Raw genomic sequence first — 16,500 nt, 5'->3', positions numbered from 1 at the left:
ATTTCAGCTAACAGTTTGACTTTGGTTCTAACTTCACATTCATTTTTGTTTTATTATTATTATCATTATTATTATTATTGTTGTTATTGTTATTATTATTATTATTAGCATTAGCATCATTATTGTTATATTGCATATCATTTTACAGTTTTTCTCAATTGTTTAAACACGTTTTCTGAAACTATAGCTCAAAACTCTACACACAAAGCACAGCAACCGTTAACCTTTTGCCAAAACTACACAAATCTCTTGCAAAATGCATTCATGCATTCAAAACCATGTTCTCTCTTCTCAAAACTGACTTTTTCCATCAAAATGATTCACACAGGCCTCATATGAATAGGTCTTATTGAGCATTGATTTCACACTGGTGCGATACATTTAAAAACACAACCATCAAAATACTGTATATATGTTTTGGCATCATGAGGTCATGTGACATATTCAAGTTATAATTATGTAAAAATTGCTTATCTTTTCTCCTTTTTTGAAGTTTTAGTTTTCCTTTTGAGGGGTCCCAAAATAGGCTGCAATTTTACAGTAAATATAAAGACTGTTGCCATGATACAATACAGTAAATATATTATCATACAAATAGTGCATTTGCTAGGTAAACCTAATTCTAAATCAGTACAGTACAGCAAAGTGTGTGAACGGTTATCACTTTGAGTGTTGTTGTTATTGTGTATGATACAATGCACATTTACTGTATTGTCCTGCCAATGAGGTCCAGTTGGGCTGCACTCACAACCCAGGTTCCATCATGAGTCATACTGAACGTTGTTAGAAGTGTTTTTTCATTTTCCTTTTCAGTGCAATTATGAGTTTTGCCAAAATAGATAACATTTGTGTCTTCTCAAAACTAGAACATGCTTAGACTGGACAATGGATGTAATGATCTGTTATCATATATGAAATCAATGAATAAATTCAAAAAGGTAACAAAGCAAATCTTTATTTGTTACTGTGAAATAAATCTTTGTTCAGCAGACTGCAAAAATAAAAATCGTAGTTTGTAGGCCTGCTGTAAAGAAAACAAAAAAAAAATACGTGATCAACCAAAGTTGCACGTATTTCATTTGAAATGTTAGCTCATCTCCCTCTTCCTCGTCCACCTCGTACATGTACACCTCCTCTTCCTCCTCCTCCTCCTCCTCCTCCTCTACCTCTACCTTGCTGTGTTGCGTGTTGCTCCATTGTTTTCCAACACAATAGAAGTCACCTGAGGTCTCTTTTATGCTCTGACAGATAATTGAAAAGTTTAGCCAATTGAGTTTGAGCAGGTGTGGCATGAGTGACACCAATTGGTACTTAAAGTTTGGCATTTGAAGACCAGTGTTTTCCATGTGAACAAACAAGGCTTGATTATCAAAATTGTGCGTGAGATTGTTGTGAGTGATAGAATGCATTTTGTGAAACAAGATTGTTAGAGTTTGAGAATATCTTGTTGTTGCACTGACTTCGTTCCTCGTGCATAGTTCCAGTTTTAGTGTGTAAACATTTGAGAAAAACTGTAAAATAGGTCTCAAAAATAAGGTCCCACTATGATGCACTGATATAACCCTAAAGGTAATTGTTTCTTTCATGACATGAATATTTCGTCTCAGATTATGTGGACTGCGGCGTGTTAATCCCGACTTCCCCCGATACAGACGGGCCCCGTCCCACAGAAACCCCTGAAGAGAGGCAGTCGTTTTACAGACAGCCCCTCGGCATCGTCGGGGAGGCAGAGTCCAGCCAGGGGTTTACAGCCGTGCCATTATCCCTGTGGTTTCACTTACCATAGCGCTCTCCCTGTGGTTTCAGCCCACAGTCTCCCAGGCCAGGGTCGAGAGAGAGAGAGCAGGAGAGAGAGGGAGAGAGAGAGAGAGAGAGACGGAGAGAGGGAGAGAGAGAGAGAGAGAGCAGGAGAGAGAGGGTGAGAGAGAGAGAGGGAGAGAGCAAGTGAGAGAGGGTGAGAGAGAGAGAGAGCAGGAGAGAGAGGGAGAGAGAGAGAGCAGGAGAGAGACAGAGAGAGAGAGACGGAGAGAGGGAGAGAGAGAGAGGTAGTAGAGTGAGAGAGCAGGAGAGAGAGGGAGGGTGAGAGAGAGAAAGGGGTGATAGAGAGCAAGAGAGTGAGTGAAAGAGAATGGGGAGAGAGACAGAGAAAAGAAAGAGAAAGCAGGAGAGAGAGTGATAAAAAGGAGAGAGAGAAATACTCTGTAGGTCGAGAGACATAGAGAAAGTGAAAGAGAACACAGTGCATTTTTCCAAAAACATTTGATTGACAGCATTCCCTGTATTCAGAATCAATATCTACGCCCCAGCTGAAACACAATGAAAAGGGACAACAACAAAACAAAAAACAAAAAAACGCTGAACACATACCCAGCCCAAAAAATGGGTAGCTTGGCATATAACTGCAGGCCGGGGGCGAGAGGGCGGGAGAGGAGGAAAGGACAGCCCGAGGCGGAAAGAGAACAGTAGCGCTGCCCCGTCCCCGTTGACCGAAACGGCGAATTTCAGGAAAGGCCGTGCTCAGATGCACTGAAACATTTACACCGCCCCGCACAACGGTGACGTGGAGGGCGGGGGGGGGGGGGGGAGCTGTTACCCTCTGTTGTCTGCTTTTTCATTCTCTCTCTTTTTTTAAAGTAAAAGAGCTGATTATGAGGCGGTTATGAGACTCTTTAGCAGGAGAGAGAGAGAGAGATTTTAGATTTAAAAACCAACCCCTTTTCCCAACCCCTTCGCGTTTTCACCAAAAGTACCCGGAACTTTTAGTCCCAGGAACTACTTTTCAAGGAACTAAAAGGTTCCTTCAGCCCATGGTTGTCTGCGTTTCCACCGCGGCCTAAAGTCTCGCGAAGATTAGGCAAATTAGTCCACTGACGTATGAAAAAGCGACGTTGTCGTCGGTCCACCTGTCCTATGATTTCTTCTGTAACCCCATACTACCATCGAAGTAGCCTACATTATTTTCTAATAACCGGGACAGCCCGGAGGGGTTTATTCCACTTATATACAACGAGTTACCAACAATGACTATATATGGTTACTTTTGTATTTATTGATTTTTATCGAAATATTATTATTGAAATATTCTTCCGCAGCCGTTTGGGCATATTTTACCGTTGTCAAGCAAAACTGTCATTGGTAGTTGAACTTGGACCGTTGTTATGCAACAAATAGGATATAACAGGCCAACAGTCAGATTGTAACTGTTTTATATATCCTCTCAAACACATTCATTATGTTTTTATGCGAACATTCACTTTCATGTCTTGACATCCGAGGCGACAGAATGCATTCACATTCCACAAATAACTGGCAACAACAGGAGAAAACATGCACACGTTGTAAACAATTTGCTGTTGAATTGTTTGCTTTCTCATCGTCAATTCCATATAGGCTAATCGCAAAATGACACGAATAGAACGAAAACTCGGACTTGCGTGAAAATTTAAATTAGCAGTGGTACAGCCACCGTTTGCTTTCCTTCAAAGTTACTGCTAGCCGAGCAGCGAAGTGCGCCCTCCAGATGCGAACCATGCACCATAAATTAGTCCATAGTCTTCCTGGTCTTTTTGTGGAATTGAAGAATGGCAGAGTAAAATTACGGCAGTCTGAAAAAGCAAAAGGGACGATTACTAGAATTAACCTTTATAACCGTTATTTTACCCTGACAAAAAGTGCGGAAGGTGATTTCCAGTTTGCTTTTACTGTATCACCAATGTAAATTACGCATAACTACCGCATACCTCACATAACTGTATCAAACGTTTTGAGTCTATTACAAGGGGCTAACAAAGAAAATCCGGAAGAAAATATTCAGCAACCGAATTAATCCGTTTGAATGTTTTGGTACGTAATATGCTGTCCCAGCACGAATGCTTAGCATTTTATAAAACGAATACTAAAGCAAGAAAAGAACAGAAGAGCAAATGTTATAATTCCAAGACGTTGGCAGGCTATAACCAAAAGTAGGCTACTGCGCCGCATAACATACAAGTTTGATTTCAAGTTACTATGAAAACAAACTGGTTTGCGGCTGCAGGTTTTTTTTAAATGGTGGTTGAAATAAATTTTAAAAAATGCTGCGAGTACTCGACCAATCAGAAATGTTCAGCGCTTGCGCCCCACCCCAAAGGTTCCGGTACTTTTGGAAAGTACTACCCCCCGAGCAGGAACTTTTTTGGGCCCCCGGAACTAAATTCAGACCCTAGTTCCTGCGATGGAAATGCACTGAGTTCCTCAAAAGGTTCCTAGTTCCGGGGTAAAGTTCCTGCGGTGGAAACACGGCTATACAGAGAGAAAAAAAACTAACCACAGGCAGAAAAGAGAGAACAGATACAGAAAGAGAGAGAGAGAGAGAGAGGGAGAGAGAGAGAGAGGGTGGGAGAGAGAGAAAGAGAGGGAAAGAGAGAAAGTGAGAGGCGAGAGAGAGAGAGAGTGGGAGAAAGGGAGAGAGTGATGAATCCCTTCTGAATCACGGGCTCACGGCCTTCACGGATGGAGAACAATACTAGTGTTGAGGCGTAGCGGATGAGAGGGCGAACAGCTAAGGGCATTAACCCATGCAAGCACTGATGGTGTCATTCACACTGTCAGAAGTACAGGCTTGTTTTTTTTTTGTTGTTTTTTTTTTCCCTTGACCCCTGGTTGTCTTTAGACAGGATAAATGGCCTTAGAGCCCGATTAACGAGTCCAGGAGTTCAACAGAAAGTGAAATGGTACATGGTAAACGGTAAATGGACTGCATATATATAGCGCTTTTATCCAAAGCGCTTTACAATCGATGCCTCTCATTCACCCATTCGCACAGGGTGAACACACTCTACATAGTGGACTGGTGAATTGTTTTATTTTGCCCAGAGCTAAAAATATGTGTGTGTGTGTGTGTGTGTACATACATGCACACACGGATGCAGTTATCAGTTTTCAGATATTGGTAGGTGTTCTCAGTTTTCAATCACTTATACGCAGCATAGATATAGATTAATAAAGATGTTTGGAAAATAATGGGGATAATTATTAGTTTTACAATCTCACTTTAGCCTCTTAAAAATAAGTGTATTACAGCAAAGCGCATCTAACCAAAGGCTGGTAGGCATTTAAATTTCAGCGTTTCAAAGTACGTTTTAATTGGATTAAATCTGAATCTCATCATATTGCAATGTAACATGCAGATTTGCAGCTGAAAATCATGTAATGGTAGCAGAATGAAATAGCATATGCTAAAAGATCAGACTAAGACGGAGATTGGACATGTTGCTGTATTTGTTGTTGCATTGGCTTGACTGGGTTCATTGTGCACAAATTAATTAAGCTGGCAATACAAATTGCATGAAGCTGAAGACTAAATGTCTGAATGTTTGAATTATTTTCTAAAGTTTAAAATGTGGAAAGGATACATTCTAAGCTGGAAAGAATTCACACATCAATGTATCATGTACTACAGTCCGTGTGTGTGTGTGTGTGTGTGTGGCAGTCTGTCTCCTTAAGCCAGACAAAATGTATTTTCACTGTGAAAAAAAAGGGTGGAGGAGGGAGAAATACAGTGTGTTTGTACATGTGTGTGCATGTGTCTGTGAGAGAGAGTGAGTGAGAGACAGAGAGAGTGAGTGAGAGAAAGAGAGAGAGACAGAGAGAGAGAGAGGAGATTCAGAAACATCTGAAAACGTCAAACTGTAAACTCATTTCAGATGCTAACCCAGGAGCAGCTAAATCAAACAAAACGCCTTGCTTGAGTTTGGAAGGAAAGTGTAAGACGAAGAGAGAGAGAGATGCGTGCTTGCTCAGTGGAAGCACGGCGGGGAACAAGCGAATGGGATACGAAGAGCTCCATCAAACACACCATAGCACCGGGGGGCCAGTCGGCCCTCAGCTCTCCACAGCCAGCACATCTCAGCTCCGCCTCAACAGCTAGCGCCGCTGTCTGTATGATTGGCTGATGCTGGTCATGTGATCTGAGCAAGGGGTTGAGAGTTCCGACCAGGTCAGTTGTGGCTTAGCAGCAGTGTAGCACAGTGAGTGAGGAACTGGGCTTGTAACCGAAAGATCGCAGGTTCGATTCCTGGGTAGGACACTGCCGTTGTACCCTTGGTACCAAGGAACTTAGCCTGAATTGCTTCAGTACATATCCAGCTGTATAAATGGATACATGTAAAATGCTATGTGAAAGTTGTGTAAGTCGGCCTGGATAAGAGTGTCTGCTAAATGCCTGTAATGCAATGTAATGTTAGAGCTATGATAGGACTATGGGCAACGTAGTCCAATGATAAAAATGTGTTAAATTATATATTGCCCCCTCTAAAACAGATCTCTGCTGTAGGGATAACAGATGCTCTTATCCAGAGTTGCTTACACAAACAGCTTACTTTTTTGTTGTCGTTGACATGCATGCATACATACAGCTGGATATTCTACTGAAGCAAAATCAGGTTAAAACAAAATGCGCAGCTGTGTACACTGTTGCAGGTCTGTTCAATCATATCTGCGAAGCAAGCCATTCACATTTTCCAAAAAGGCAGGCCAGGGGTCTGTACTGACATGGGAAGGCCTGCACGACTAGGGAGAGGCCGTCATCGTGCGACATCTCACAGTGATTAGCAACAGCTTAGGAATACCGTCTTCTCAAATTACTTCTGTTCTATCCGCAATAATTCCAGTGTTCCACATTCTAATGTGTTCCGAGTCTAACTTAGTTTCTTCAAGTGCGACAATTATAGAAAGTGACACTGTAAATTTGTGAATCATCAAATCATTAGACATAAGCGGAAAAATTGATATGTATATATATAATATAGAATGATGAAATCATCAATTGTTGTCACGTACGCAACAGCAGAACTCTCATTGGAGAAATCAGACAAAGGAAAAAATCAGGCTCTTCCTCTGTAAGGAATGAGATTACGCATGCATGACAGGAATAAGCATGACAAACATACCTGTGATGTTTCTGAAATGTTTTTAAGAAGAAAGGAAAAATGTAAGCATCGAAATCAAGCTACTGAAAATGTGCACGTTGTGCACGTTGCAAATGACTTTGCAAATTATGTTTCCATGGTCACACGTTTCCATGTACTGCCACTGAAACAATTATTTAAATTAAAGGAAAACCTGGTACAATATAGTATTGTAAACATCAGGTTTCTACCGATGATGTGATGCAATTCAATTCAGTTTTTTTTTTTTTTTTTGTACAGCGCTTTTCGAAGGGACAGGGTCACAAGGACGCCATGCAGTGGAACTGGGCAAGACAACCAGGCCTGAACCCCCAAAAAGTGAGGAAAAGCGCTCTCCGACGGGAAGACATTTTCGGGAGGAACCTGGCTTTTTGAAGGGGAGCCCATCCCACCCCCCCCCCCCCGAATGGCAGTGGACGCACAACGAGGAAAACAGCAGCGCTGGCGATAAATGGGTTGGGCGGTTTACGGCGAAAAGGTAGCTAAATCAAGGTGGCGAAACAGGCAGCCCGAGCAGAAAGATGCGTGCAATGCACCGAGATGTCACAATGGGATGTCAGCGAAGGAATTCCAAACGGGGAGCAGGATTAAGTCGACGCGCTGTGACGCCGGCATCTCGCCCCGATGCGCATTGTCTTTCCTGACTGCAGACACAATGCGTGCGATTAACACAAGCCCTGGTCCCCGTGCCAGCAGCAGAGGAGTCGTCACCATTTAGCTTTTCAGCACCTCAAGGAGGAGGCCCCTGGAGGAATCTCCAGTGCATTTAAGAACCAATGACAACTACTAAAAAAAATGTTTTAAAAAAATAGAAGAAAAAAAACAGGAGGGAAATGCAGTAATGTTATATAAGCGTTATATATGTAAAGTTACTTGCGCAACGCTTCTGATTATTCAGATTGAAATGAAATTTAAATAATCATTTTAAAAAATGTTCCAGAGGAAGTGAAAACAGGCAGAAATTGCGGGTTGGGTCACCTTGAAAAAAACTCAAGTTTAACCCTTTTAAAGTGTGAGACTGCAAATTGTGTGATCAGAATGTTCTTATCTGAACATTCTGAAGATGATGTAACAATCGCCACTGGTAACTGAGGGCAGTGGAGTTCTAGAACACTGACTAAGAATTTTGAAAAAAAAAAAAAAAAAAAAAAAAACACCCACACACACACACACATTCCAGAAAACCGGCTCATAAAAAGGGGTTGAGCTTCAGGGAGGAGGACGGACCCTTAATGAGCCGGCAGACGAGCAATCGATGCTCGTTGATCAGACGGACTGATGACCCGAGCTCCCTCTTCAGCTGCAGTTACTGCCGCTCGCCGGTGGGTGGGTGACGACTCCTTTAACTCCCAACTCAACATTCTTTGCACTTCAAAAGACGCGGGGACAGGTGACGTGCCAACGTCTCGTTAACATGCATTTACCTGTCCTTTAATGTTCTCAATAAACATGTCTGATGTCTTCTTCAGGTCACACCTACTGTCAGGGCCTGTTCAGTCACGGTTCTTATCTCGACAGTGAATTTTCCCAATGCAGTTTGTGAAGCAGTAAAAAAAAAAAAAAAAAAAAAATCAAATACAGCAGATCATTTATCTATCAAATTTTCTTTGACATTTAAATATATGGACAACCGCGAAAGTAGCAAGTTGAAGTATCTAGCAAGTGCTGCCCTGTTTCTCAATTTATTCATAATAATGTTTGTCAATTTTTTTATTTTAAAAATTTCTCATTGTTTCTTTCTTCACATATGCACAGACATGCTAACTTGTTTTATTTGGACCTGCTTTGTGCTAAACACCCTTTATCTTTCATTTGTAAAAAATAATAAGCATCCCTCAGGAATATTTCCATTTGTTTCTCATATTGATACGGACCGAACCACACAAGAAAGCAGGGCTAAAAATCGTAGAGATATGTACAAAATTTGTACCATACCTTCTGTGAATAAAACAAAGTGGATTGTTTAGAAAATGACTATTTATTTTAAAAATAAGTTTAAGGAATCCAGTGATATATGTAAATATTCAATAATCGGAGTAAAGTGCCAAATAACATTTTCATAAAAGAAATCTGTACAAAAATACACAATAAAAAAATAAAAAATAAAAAACATTGGAATGTGAGTAAGAGAAGACAGTTATGCTGCCACGGGTGTCATCGTATTATATTACACAGACTGCACAAGACTCAAAACTTCAATTTCAAGATGTTCAGATGAAAAGTGAGATTGTCGTATCCGGGGCAATGCCCCAAAATCACGGATTCACGTTCCATAGGTCCTCTCTCTGCATTCAACTCTGGAGCCCACAGAGCTATGCATCTCTCTGTCTCACTCTCTCTTTCTCTCTCTCTCTCTCACACACACACACACACACACACACACACACGCACGCAGACCTGATATGCTTTTCTGAAGTCCTGGTGTGCTTCAACAAAAAAAAAAAAAATATATATATATATATATATATTGCTTAAAAAAAAAATCTTTATTTCAGTCCAAGACACTCCTTTCGCAGAGTGTCAAAATCAGTTCTTTTTTTTTTCAGTCCAAACTGTTTTGTTTAATCTCTGTGAGCTATCAGTATCATGAGGAAAGCGATGCCTCTCCGGCAGGCAGACCGGTATAGATTTCCTGAACTCCGTCCACGTCCCCCCCGGCAGTTGGTGGCGTGGCGCGGCGCGGCAGTTCTCCTCTCCAGGACAAAACGCGTGCGCACTTTCACCCTAAAACTGCTTCAAAGGCACTCGGAAGTATTAGCGTTCCCTCCTCTTGTCCCTTTTTGTTGTTGTTGTTGTTGTTTTCGTTTCCGTTTCTCCTTTTGCTCGGTCCTCTTTGTTCCAGTGTCCACCCCGTGTCACTCTTCTGTCCTCGCGTGCATCTGGGGGGGGGGGGGGCGTCACTTTATCTTCGACGGTTTTAGTTCCTTGACCTGCATGTGCAGCGTTTTGTGGACCGCCAGCGTCCGGGACTGACAAAAGCCCTTCCCGCACTCCTGGCACTTGAAAGGCTTTTCTTTGGAGTGGATGTACCTGAAAGACAAAGGCCGAGAAAGAAAATCACTCATTGGCTCATACATATTTTGTGGAAAAAACACTTCAGTGGAGGGAAAACTCTGTCCTGGCCGCTGTCATGCTTTGTATCTTTAATGACTCAGGGATGACAATTTGCTTAGTAGTTAATTCCGGCTCATCGGCAGATTTTCTCAGTAGTTAATTCCGGAACATTGGGGAATGCATGCTCTCTCTGATGAATGAAATTGCCTGACACAGTGGACACAGTCAACTTTTCCTGGGACAAGAGCTTATGCTGAATTCAGATACTAAACACGCAGCCCAAAGTGTGCTGGGGACACAGACTGGCGCTGTGTTGCAGGGGGGCGGTTTTGGAGGCCAGCCTACCTGTGGTCCCTCAGGTGGTCCTGCCGCCGGAAGGCCTTGTGGCAGATGTCGCAGGTGTACGGTCTCTCGTCCGTGTGTGTCCGCTCGTGGATCAGCAGGTTGTAGGACTTGGTGAAGTGGCGGCCGCAGAACTTGCAGACAAACTCCTTCTTGGTCTTGGAGGGCAGCCGCCCGCGGCTGGGCTTCCTCTCCGGGGAGAGCTTGGCCGCGTCCAGCAGGGAGCCCAGCGCCAGCACCGGCCCCGGCCCCGGCGGCGAGCTCAGGTCCTCCGCCTTCAGCGGCTCCTCCTGGGTGGCCGCCACCGCCAGGTTGGCGAAGTCGAAGCGGGGCTTGCTCCTCTTGGCCCCCTGCGTCCCACCGCCTCCGCCGGAGGAGGCGGAGTCCTGCTTGCCGGGCTGGACGATGTGGGGGAAGAAGGGGGGCAGCAGGGCGGGCAGAGGCAGGCGCCCGTCCATCAGCGCGGGGAGCTTGGAGAAGGTGCAGCGGGGCAGGGCCACGGGCGGGTACCCCAGCGTCCACTGGTGCAGGTGCACGGCGTGCAGGGCGCTGAAGCTGTAGATGTTGGGGATGTGGTCGGCGGGCAGCTGGAGCCCGCCGGAGGCCTGCAGGAGGCCGTAGTTGGCCAGCTGCAGGGACGGGTGCAGGGGCACCGGCGCCGCCAGGGTCTTGCTTCCCATTTTTTGACCGCCAGGGATCGTAAAAAACAGGATCAGCAAAGCGTGGATGTCCCTTTTTATGAAAAAAAGAAAAATAAAAGACTTAATACAACTTATAATAATAACAACAACAATAATAATTATCATCATCCTTATTTGCATTGTCAGTTTTTTGTGCTTTTGCAGAAAGCTACTGTAAATTACCCAACAAGCTATTTTCCCTTTCTTAAAAAGCTATTCATTTACAGATCCTTTCCTGAGAGCACACACAGCCAATATACAAACAGCAACGTTTTATTCCTGCCTCAGTTGTTTAACTCTACTTGATCTTTTCAGCGGCCTCATTACCTTGGGATTAAGGGTGAAGTGTACAAATGCGCTTCTTTTACTTCAGACAAAAGGCGGCGTTATCCCCGAGAACAGCCCCTTTGTCAGTACGCTCGCTCTTAAGGGCCTGATAAATGTGTATTCAGACCTCAGGGCCACGGGACCTCTTTCAAAAGAGACGCGATTGCGGCTACAACAGATGTGTCCGCGAGGTGCGAGAAGCAGAATTCCACCACTCTGCGGAGCGCGAGCTCGGCGCGAGTGTTTGGTGTGGGCGTTCTCAGTGCCCACAAAATGCGCTCCGGGCCATTTCGAACAGGTACACAGAAAGAAACTATTCACCAGGCAAAATACCTCTCTGAACGGTTGAATCAAGTTTGATAAGAATTAATAGAATGTACAAATGCCTCTTTGTTTCGTGGAATAACTTTGAATGACACACTGCCAGTACATCCGCGAAAGTAGGCTATGTCTTTAGTTTAGTTTTTTTCTCTCTCTCTTTCCGAAGTGTAAATTAAAAGGCATGACACCTGAAACAATATCAGTATCAAATCAAATGATCATTTTTGAGATAAAAACGAACTGACGTGCCATTACTGCTTTTATGACTGAGACATGTGTTTATCAGTAGGTGACACTCATCCGTCAAAATATTCATTTCTAAAAATAAAAAAAAAAACGTCTTCGCGCAGGCCCTTGGGGGTTTATTTATGTTAAAGGCATACTTATATGAATGCAATTACATGACTAGTCAGAGTACGTCACGCTTTATTTTAGCGCAGCTAGCTATCCAACTATTATGTAAAGCCAAAAACAAAAAAAAAGGCCCAGGTACGTTGCGGGACGGGGCGGGGGGAGTTCTCGCTGTAAATAAAACGTGAAATAGTACTAATTAGAACTGCTAGAGCTCAAAGGTCCCCCGGGGATTTTCACTTTCTGATCATGACGCAGAAGTAATTGACTTTTACTTACTAGGTCATTAGAGGAGATCAGCAGTTACTCCCGGGCCGTCTGGTATCCTTAACCCTTTGATGTGAAATACACCGTGCATACTGTGGAAGCGGCGCGAGGAGGAAGTGACTATAGAATCCTGCTCAACGGATTTAAACATCCCTGGACATTGTACACGACGACTCACAAATCCGGCTCGGTAATGACGTGCCAAGAAAGTCGAAGCACGCTTAACGCAGGGACTTTCGGGGCGAGACCCGGCAGCTTTATGCACCACACGGAAACGGTAAAGCCGAAACGCGCCCTCAGACAAAATCGTTAAAAGCAACACGACAGAAAATATGTACAAATTAGGTGAACGTTAAAAAAAAACCCAGGGTCATAACATCGCGTGGCATTCCAACACTGGTGACCCGCACTAACCGCAAGAGACAATCCGCCAAGAAGTTGTTTGCTAATTGGGTGAGATTTCGCATTGATGCTGGTAAGAAAAGTCACACCAGAGTCCCCATTTTTTATCTTTTACGCCGAAATTGATCAGTCTCAGGCCAGATTTCCTCCTCGCAAATTTACTCAGTCCGTGGGCGATGACAAGGGCTGATAGATCACTTCGAATTTCTATCGCCGCGAACAGCCTTGATCTAACAGAGACATTGTTCTCTGGCAAGAAAAGTGAAAATGTCTCATTCTGTGTTGTGAGAAAATTAATGGGAGACAAATAAAAACGAATGCGCTTTTGTTTAAATAGTCTAATGATTTCACAACCCACGGAAACCAACACTTACAAAGAAAATAAATAAGCGACATGATATTATTATTATTATTAGTAGTAGTAGTAGTAGTAGTAGTAGTCGTTGTAGCCTACACAGTAGAATGTTCAGTGTAAGATCAACTTTTAGTCCCCATTGGACTCATATGTGCTCTGTTAGAGTTGAATTATCTCTGTTCATTTTACTGTGTACTAAAATGCATTATTTTAATTGTCACAAGACTGGGGACATCACAAAACCCTCATTATTTATTTTAAAACACCCAAGCTCAATTGCTTTAAAAACAAACCCCTTTAAATAGATTATAAAAAATTGTAACATTTGTTGACAAATGTATTGTGGGGTAGTCCAATACACAATTGGAAAAGTGCTTGCATATTTCGTCTTAAACAGGCGAACTGTCAGTAGATGTGTGATGTGTATTTGTTTTGGGTGGGGGGTGGATGTGTGTGTGAGTTGGAGGAGGTGGGTGGTGGGGGCTTGAAGTTTAACGTTAATGCACAGCCTTTGGTCAATTGTGAAGCAATTGTGCAGCAATTATCGCCTATGTGCATGTCTGTAGCAGTGCGTTGGTGCAGAATGCAATTGTATATGAGCGCTTGACCGCAATGAAATAAGGATACTGAAGGCGAGGTGAACCGAGCTACGTGGGAATGAGAATCTTATGATTAAAATCTGAGATAAATTTCAATGAAATATAAATTATTTAATTTATTTATGTATTTATATTTTCCCCTAATGTTTTTTTTTATTTTTATTTCCTTTTCCCGTTTTCGTTGCTTGATATTTAAAAAATGCACAAGCAATTCGATGAAAAATACAAATACTATGAAGACATATGGGTACTGACATTGGGGGGAGGGTGGGAGACAATAACAATGACTATGTAAACTATATTTGAAAAATCAGCAAAGCTTGGGGAAAAAAACGGCGACCAGTTCTACAACCAGGGGGAACAAATCACCATGTAGCCGTTACTCAGTGCACTTCAAAAAGAACGCCATGCAGGGGCCACGTTTCAAGCGGTTGTTCGTCGGTATCCAGCATGGCTAGCAAGAGCCCGCTGGGAATCAGCCTACCTGATAAAATGGATTGTTTACATAGTATGTCGAGCATGACAGATATTTTCGTTTCCATATCGGACTATTCGACCTTCATTGTGATTATAGCATAAGCGAATGTTTCCCGCGGTGTTTATGTTGTACTTAAAGAATTTTAATCAGAAGTAATTGCCTATATTTAAAAAAACAATCCACAGACGTATGAGAAGGTTAAGACGATGAGACGTTTGCGCTGAACAAGTAATTCATCAATCACGATAAGGCATTTGGTTAATTACAAACACTTCAGGTAATCAAAAACCGGCAATAATGCACAATATAACCATAGAGTTATTATAATGATGGTATTGACGAGGATGCTATGTTTATTATTATAATTATTATTATGCCATTGTTGATGTACAGAATACAGAACGCTCCCGACGTTTTATAAAGCCATTATTTAATTTAGTAATATTGTTACTCCAACATAAAAAGGTATAGGCTACGACGTCCACCTTAAACCGACAAGCCCACCATAATTTGAAGGTAAATGAACGGATAATTAAATATTAATTCTGAGCATTATAACACATCGTAGTGATAGTAGACAGTACTTGAACTTTTTGAACCAATGTAGTGGCCTCTAAACACAGCTATGGCCATTTTTAACCGTTGTTTTAACATCCGCTTGTCTGATTTGATGACACCTCGGAAAACAACCAAAATCAATGAGCACACATGAACTGTGTCTTTATTCTTAACGCCGTCTTATTTTTAAGTTCGTTTGACGAATTATGCAAACGAAAATAACAACAATTAGAAAACTGCTTACAGGAAATATATTCTGACTGACCTAACGGCGTTACTGACCTTTCGCAATTAGATGAAGTCGTTTACTCATTTAGGATGTACTGGACAGGGACCTGTCTTTCCCCCCTAAAAGACTGTTATTTATAATCCTGTTCGGCGTGTGTGTAAACATAATTTTTTTCCAAATGCATAGGGTAGTAATCGATTTGTTTTCGTTAATATCTCACATTATCTGTGCAACTATATGGCTTCCATGATTTCGCTACATGTGTATTTCTTTCCCCTAAACCAGACGGTAGCCTAACTTACTGCGAACCAATATACCGTATATATGTTTTATTCCATTTGAGTGTAGGGAATTAATTCTTAATTAAAGCCCATGTGCTTCAGCTAAAAAAACGTATTCCCCCACGAAAGTCTTGCATCTGGTTGTCGCTTCTCCTCCGAGCTCACACCTGTTGATCGCTCGCGCATCTCCTTTACCAAAGTTGTAAAAAATTGCACGTGCAGCACTCTGTAACTGCTCTGATATCGCGTTCTGAGATTTGAACTTACATTGTTTGAGTATCCTGTTATGGCGCAAAGTGAGATTAGTGGAGTTATAAAGTGCAAACAGTCCTTAAAATCAATCAGCCAGCACTTTGAAAAACCCTCTCCATTAAAATCTAGCTACGGCACAGTCGTGGATCAACAGTTCGTTTATGTCTGCATCTCCCCTTAAGGTCAAGAAAATAAACTGGAGCAAAAACCGTCATGACAGAGAGAGAAGTTATATTTTGTTAAACACCCTTAAGTAATATTTACCAAGTCCGTGGCGATCAGTCCAACAGGGTCAGGCTGGAAGAAGTTTTCTCACAGGAGTTCGTAAGTTTTGCAAATCAATGCAGAAGTATCTGAGGTGCCGCTTGAAGTTTATAGAAAGTTCTGATCTCATCAAAACGATTCGTCTTGTACGCAAAGTTTAAGATGACAACGTACAGTAGCTAATCGCTTGCAGTTATCGGCTATGTTCGGGAGGTATGCCGTACCAAGGGCTGCGATTCGAGCGAAACGCCTTCAAACACTGTCCTGCGGTCTGCGCTCAAACCGCCTCTTTATTGCAACCAAACCCTTCTACGTGCACATGCGCACCATCCAGCCAGCCCCCATCCAAAAAAGGAGCGCTTTGCTGTAAGATCAAATTTTAACATGGACCCAGAGCCCCCAGACGCAAAGAATTTGCTTAGGTGATGTAAACTGCTATATTTTAAGCAGCTGGTACACTCGTGGGGGGTGGGGTGAGGGGTGGGTTATAATTTCAATTAGACTTGTAAATTAAATTACAGAACGACTGTAACGGTTTATTTAAACTTAGCAACAACTGGCCCAGCGTTCTGCATATTGACATTATTTATAAATTTTCATTTGACAGTAAGTACTATTGAGTAGAATAGGTGCTTGACAAAAATATTTAAGGACAATGTATTTAAGTAAAAAAAAAACTAGTTAAAAAACGATAAATTTGAAACAAAAGTGAAATAAATTAACACAGTCTACCTAACAGTTCAGGCGTATATTTATGGATTTTATGAATAGAAATATTACTCATATTATTTCA

The 16,500-nt window shown here is 42.3% G+C and overlaps 1 protein-coding gene across 1 annotated transcript; it reads right to left on the bottom strand.

Moving 5' to 3' along the window:
• Positions 1-9,724: 9,724 nt before the first annotated feature.
• Positions 9,725-15,966, bottom strand: osr1 (odd-skipped related transcription factor 1). The gene is made up of 3 exons (XM_064303152.1): positions 15,708-15,966; positions 10,347-11,075; positions 9,725-9,977 (listed from the first exon to the last, which is right to left on the bottom strand). Exons 2-3 carry the CDS (start codon positions 11,021-11,023, stop codon positions 9,845-9,847), a joined length of 810 nt encoding a protein of 269 aa, XP_064159222.1. The 5' UTR covers positions 11,024-11,075; positions 15,708-15,966; the 3' UTR covers positions 9,725-9,844.
• Positions 15,967-16,500: the final 534 nt, after the last annotated feature.

This window comes from Anguilla rostrata, chromosome 1 (genome assembly GCF_018555375.3).
Source record: "Anguilla rostrata isolate EN2019 chromosome 1, ASM1855537v3, whole genome shotgun sequence".
NCBI lineage: Eukaryota > Metazoa > Chordata > Actinopteri > Anguilliformes > Anguillidae > Anguilla > Anguilla rostrata.
The sequence above is the reverse complement of the archived record's forward strand: the minus strand, read 5'-3'. Positions and strand labels throughout refer to the sequence as shown.

Excerpts from the sequence above, each read along its gene's own strand:
- osr1 (XM_064303152.1), bottom strand. The coding sequence starts at position 11,023 with ATGGGAAGCAAGACCCTGGCGGCGCCGGTGCCCCTGCACCCGTCCCTG. Across the intron at positions 9,978-10,346 it reads GACCACCTGAGGGACCACAG|GTACATCCACTCCAAAGAAA; the intron begins GTAGGCTGGCCT and ends TTTGTCTTTCAG.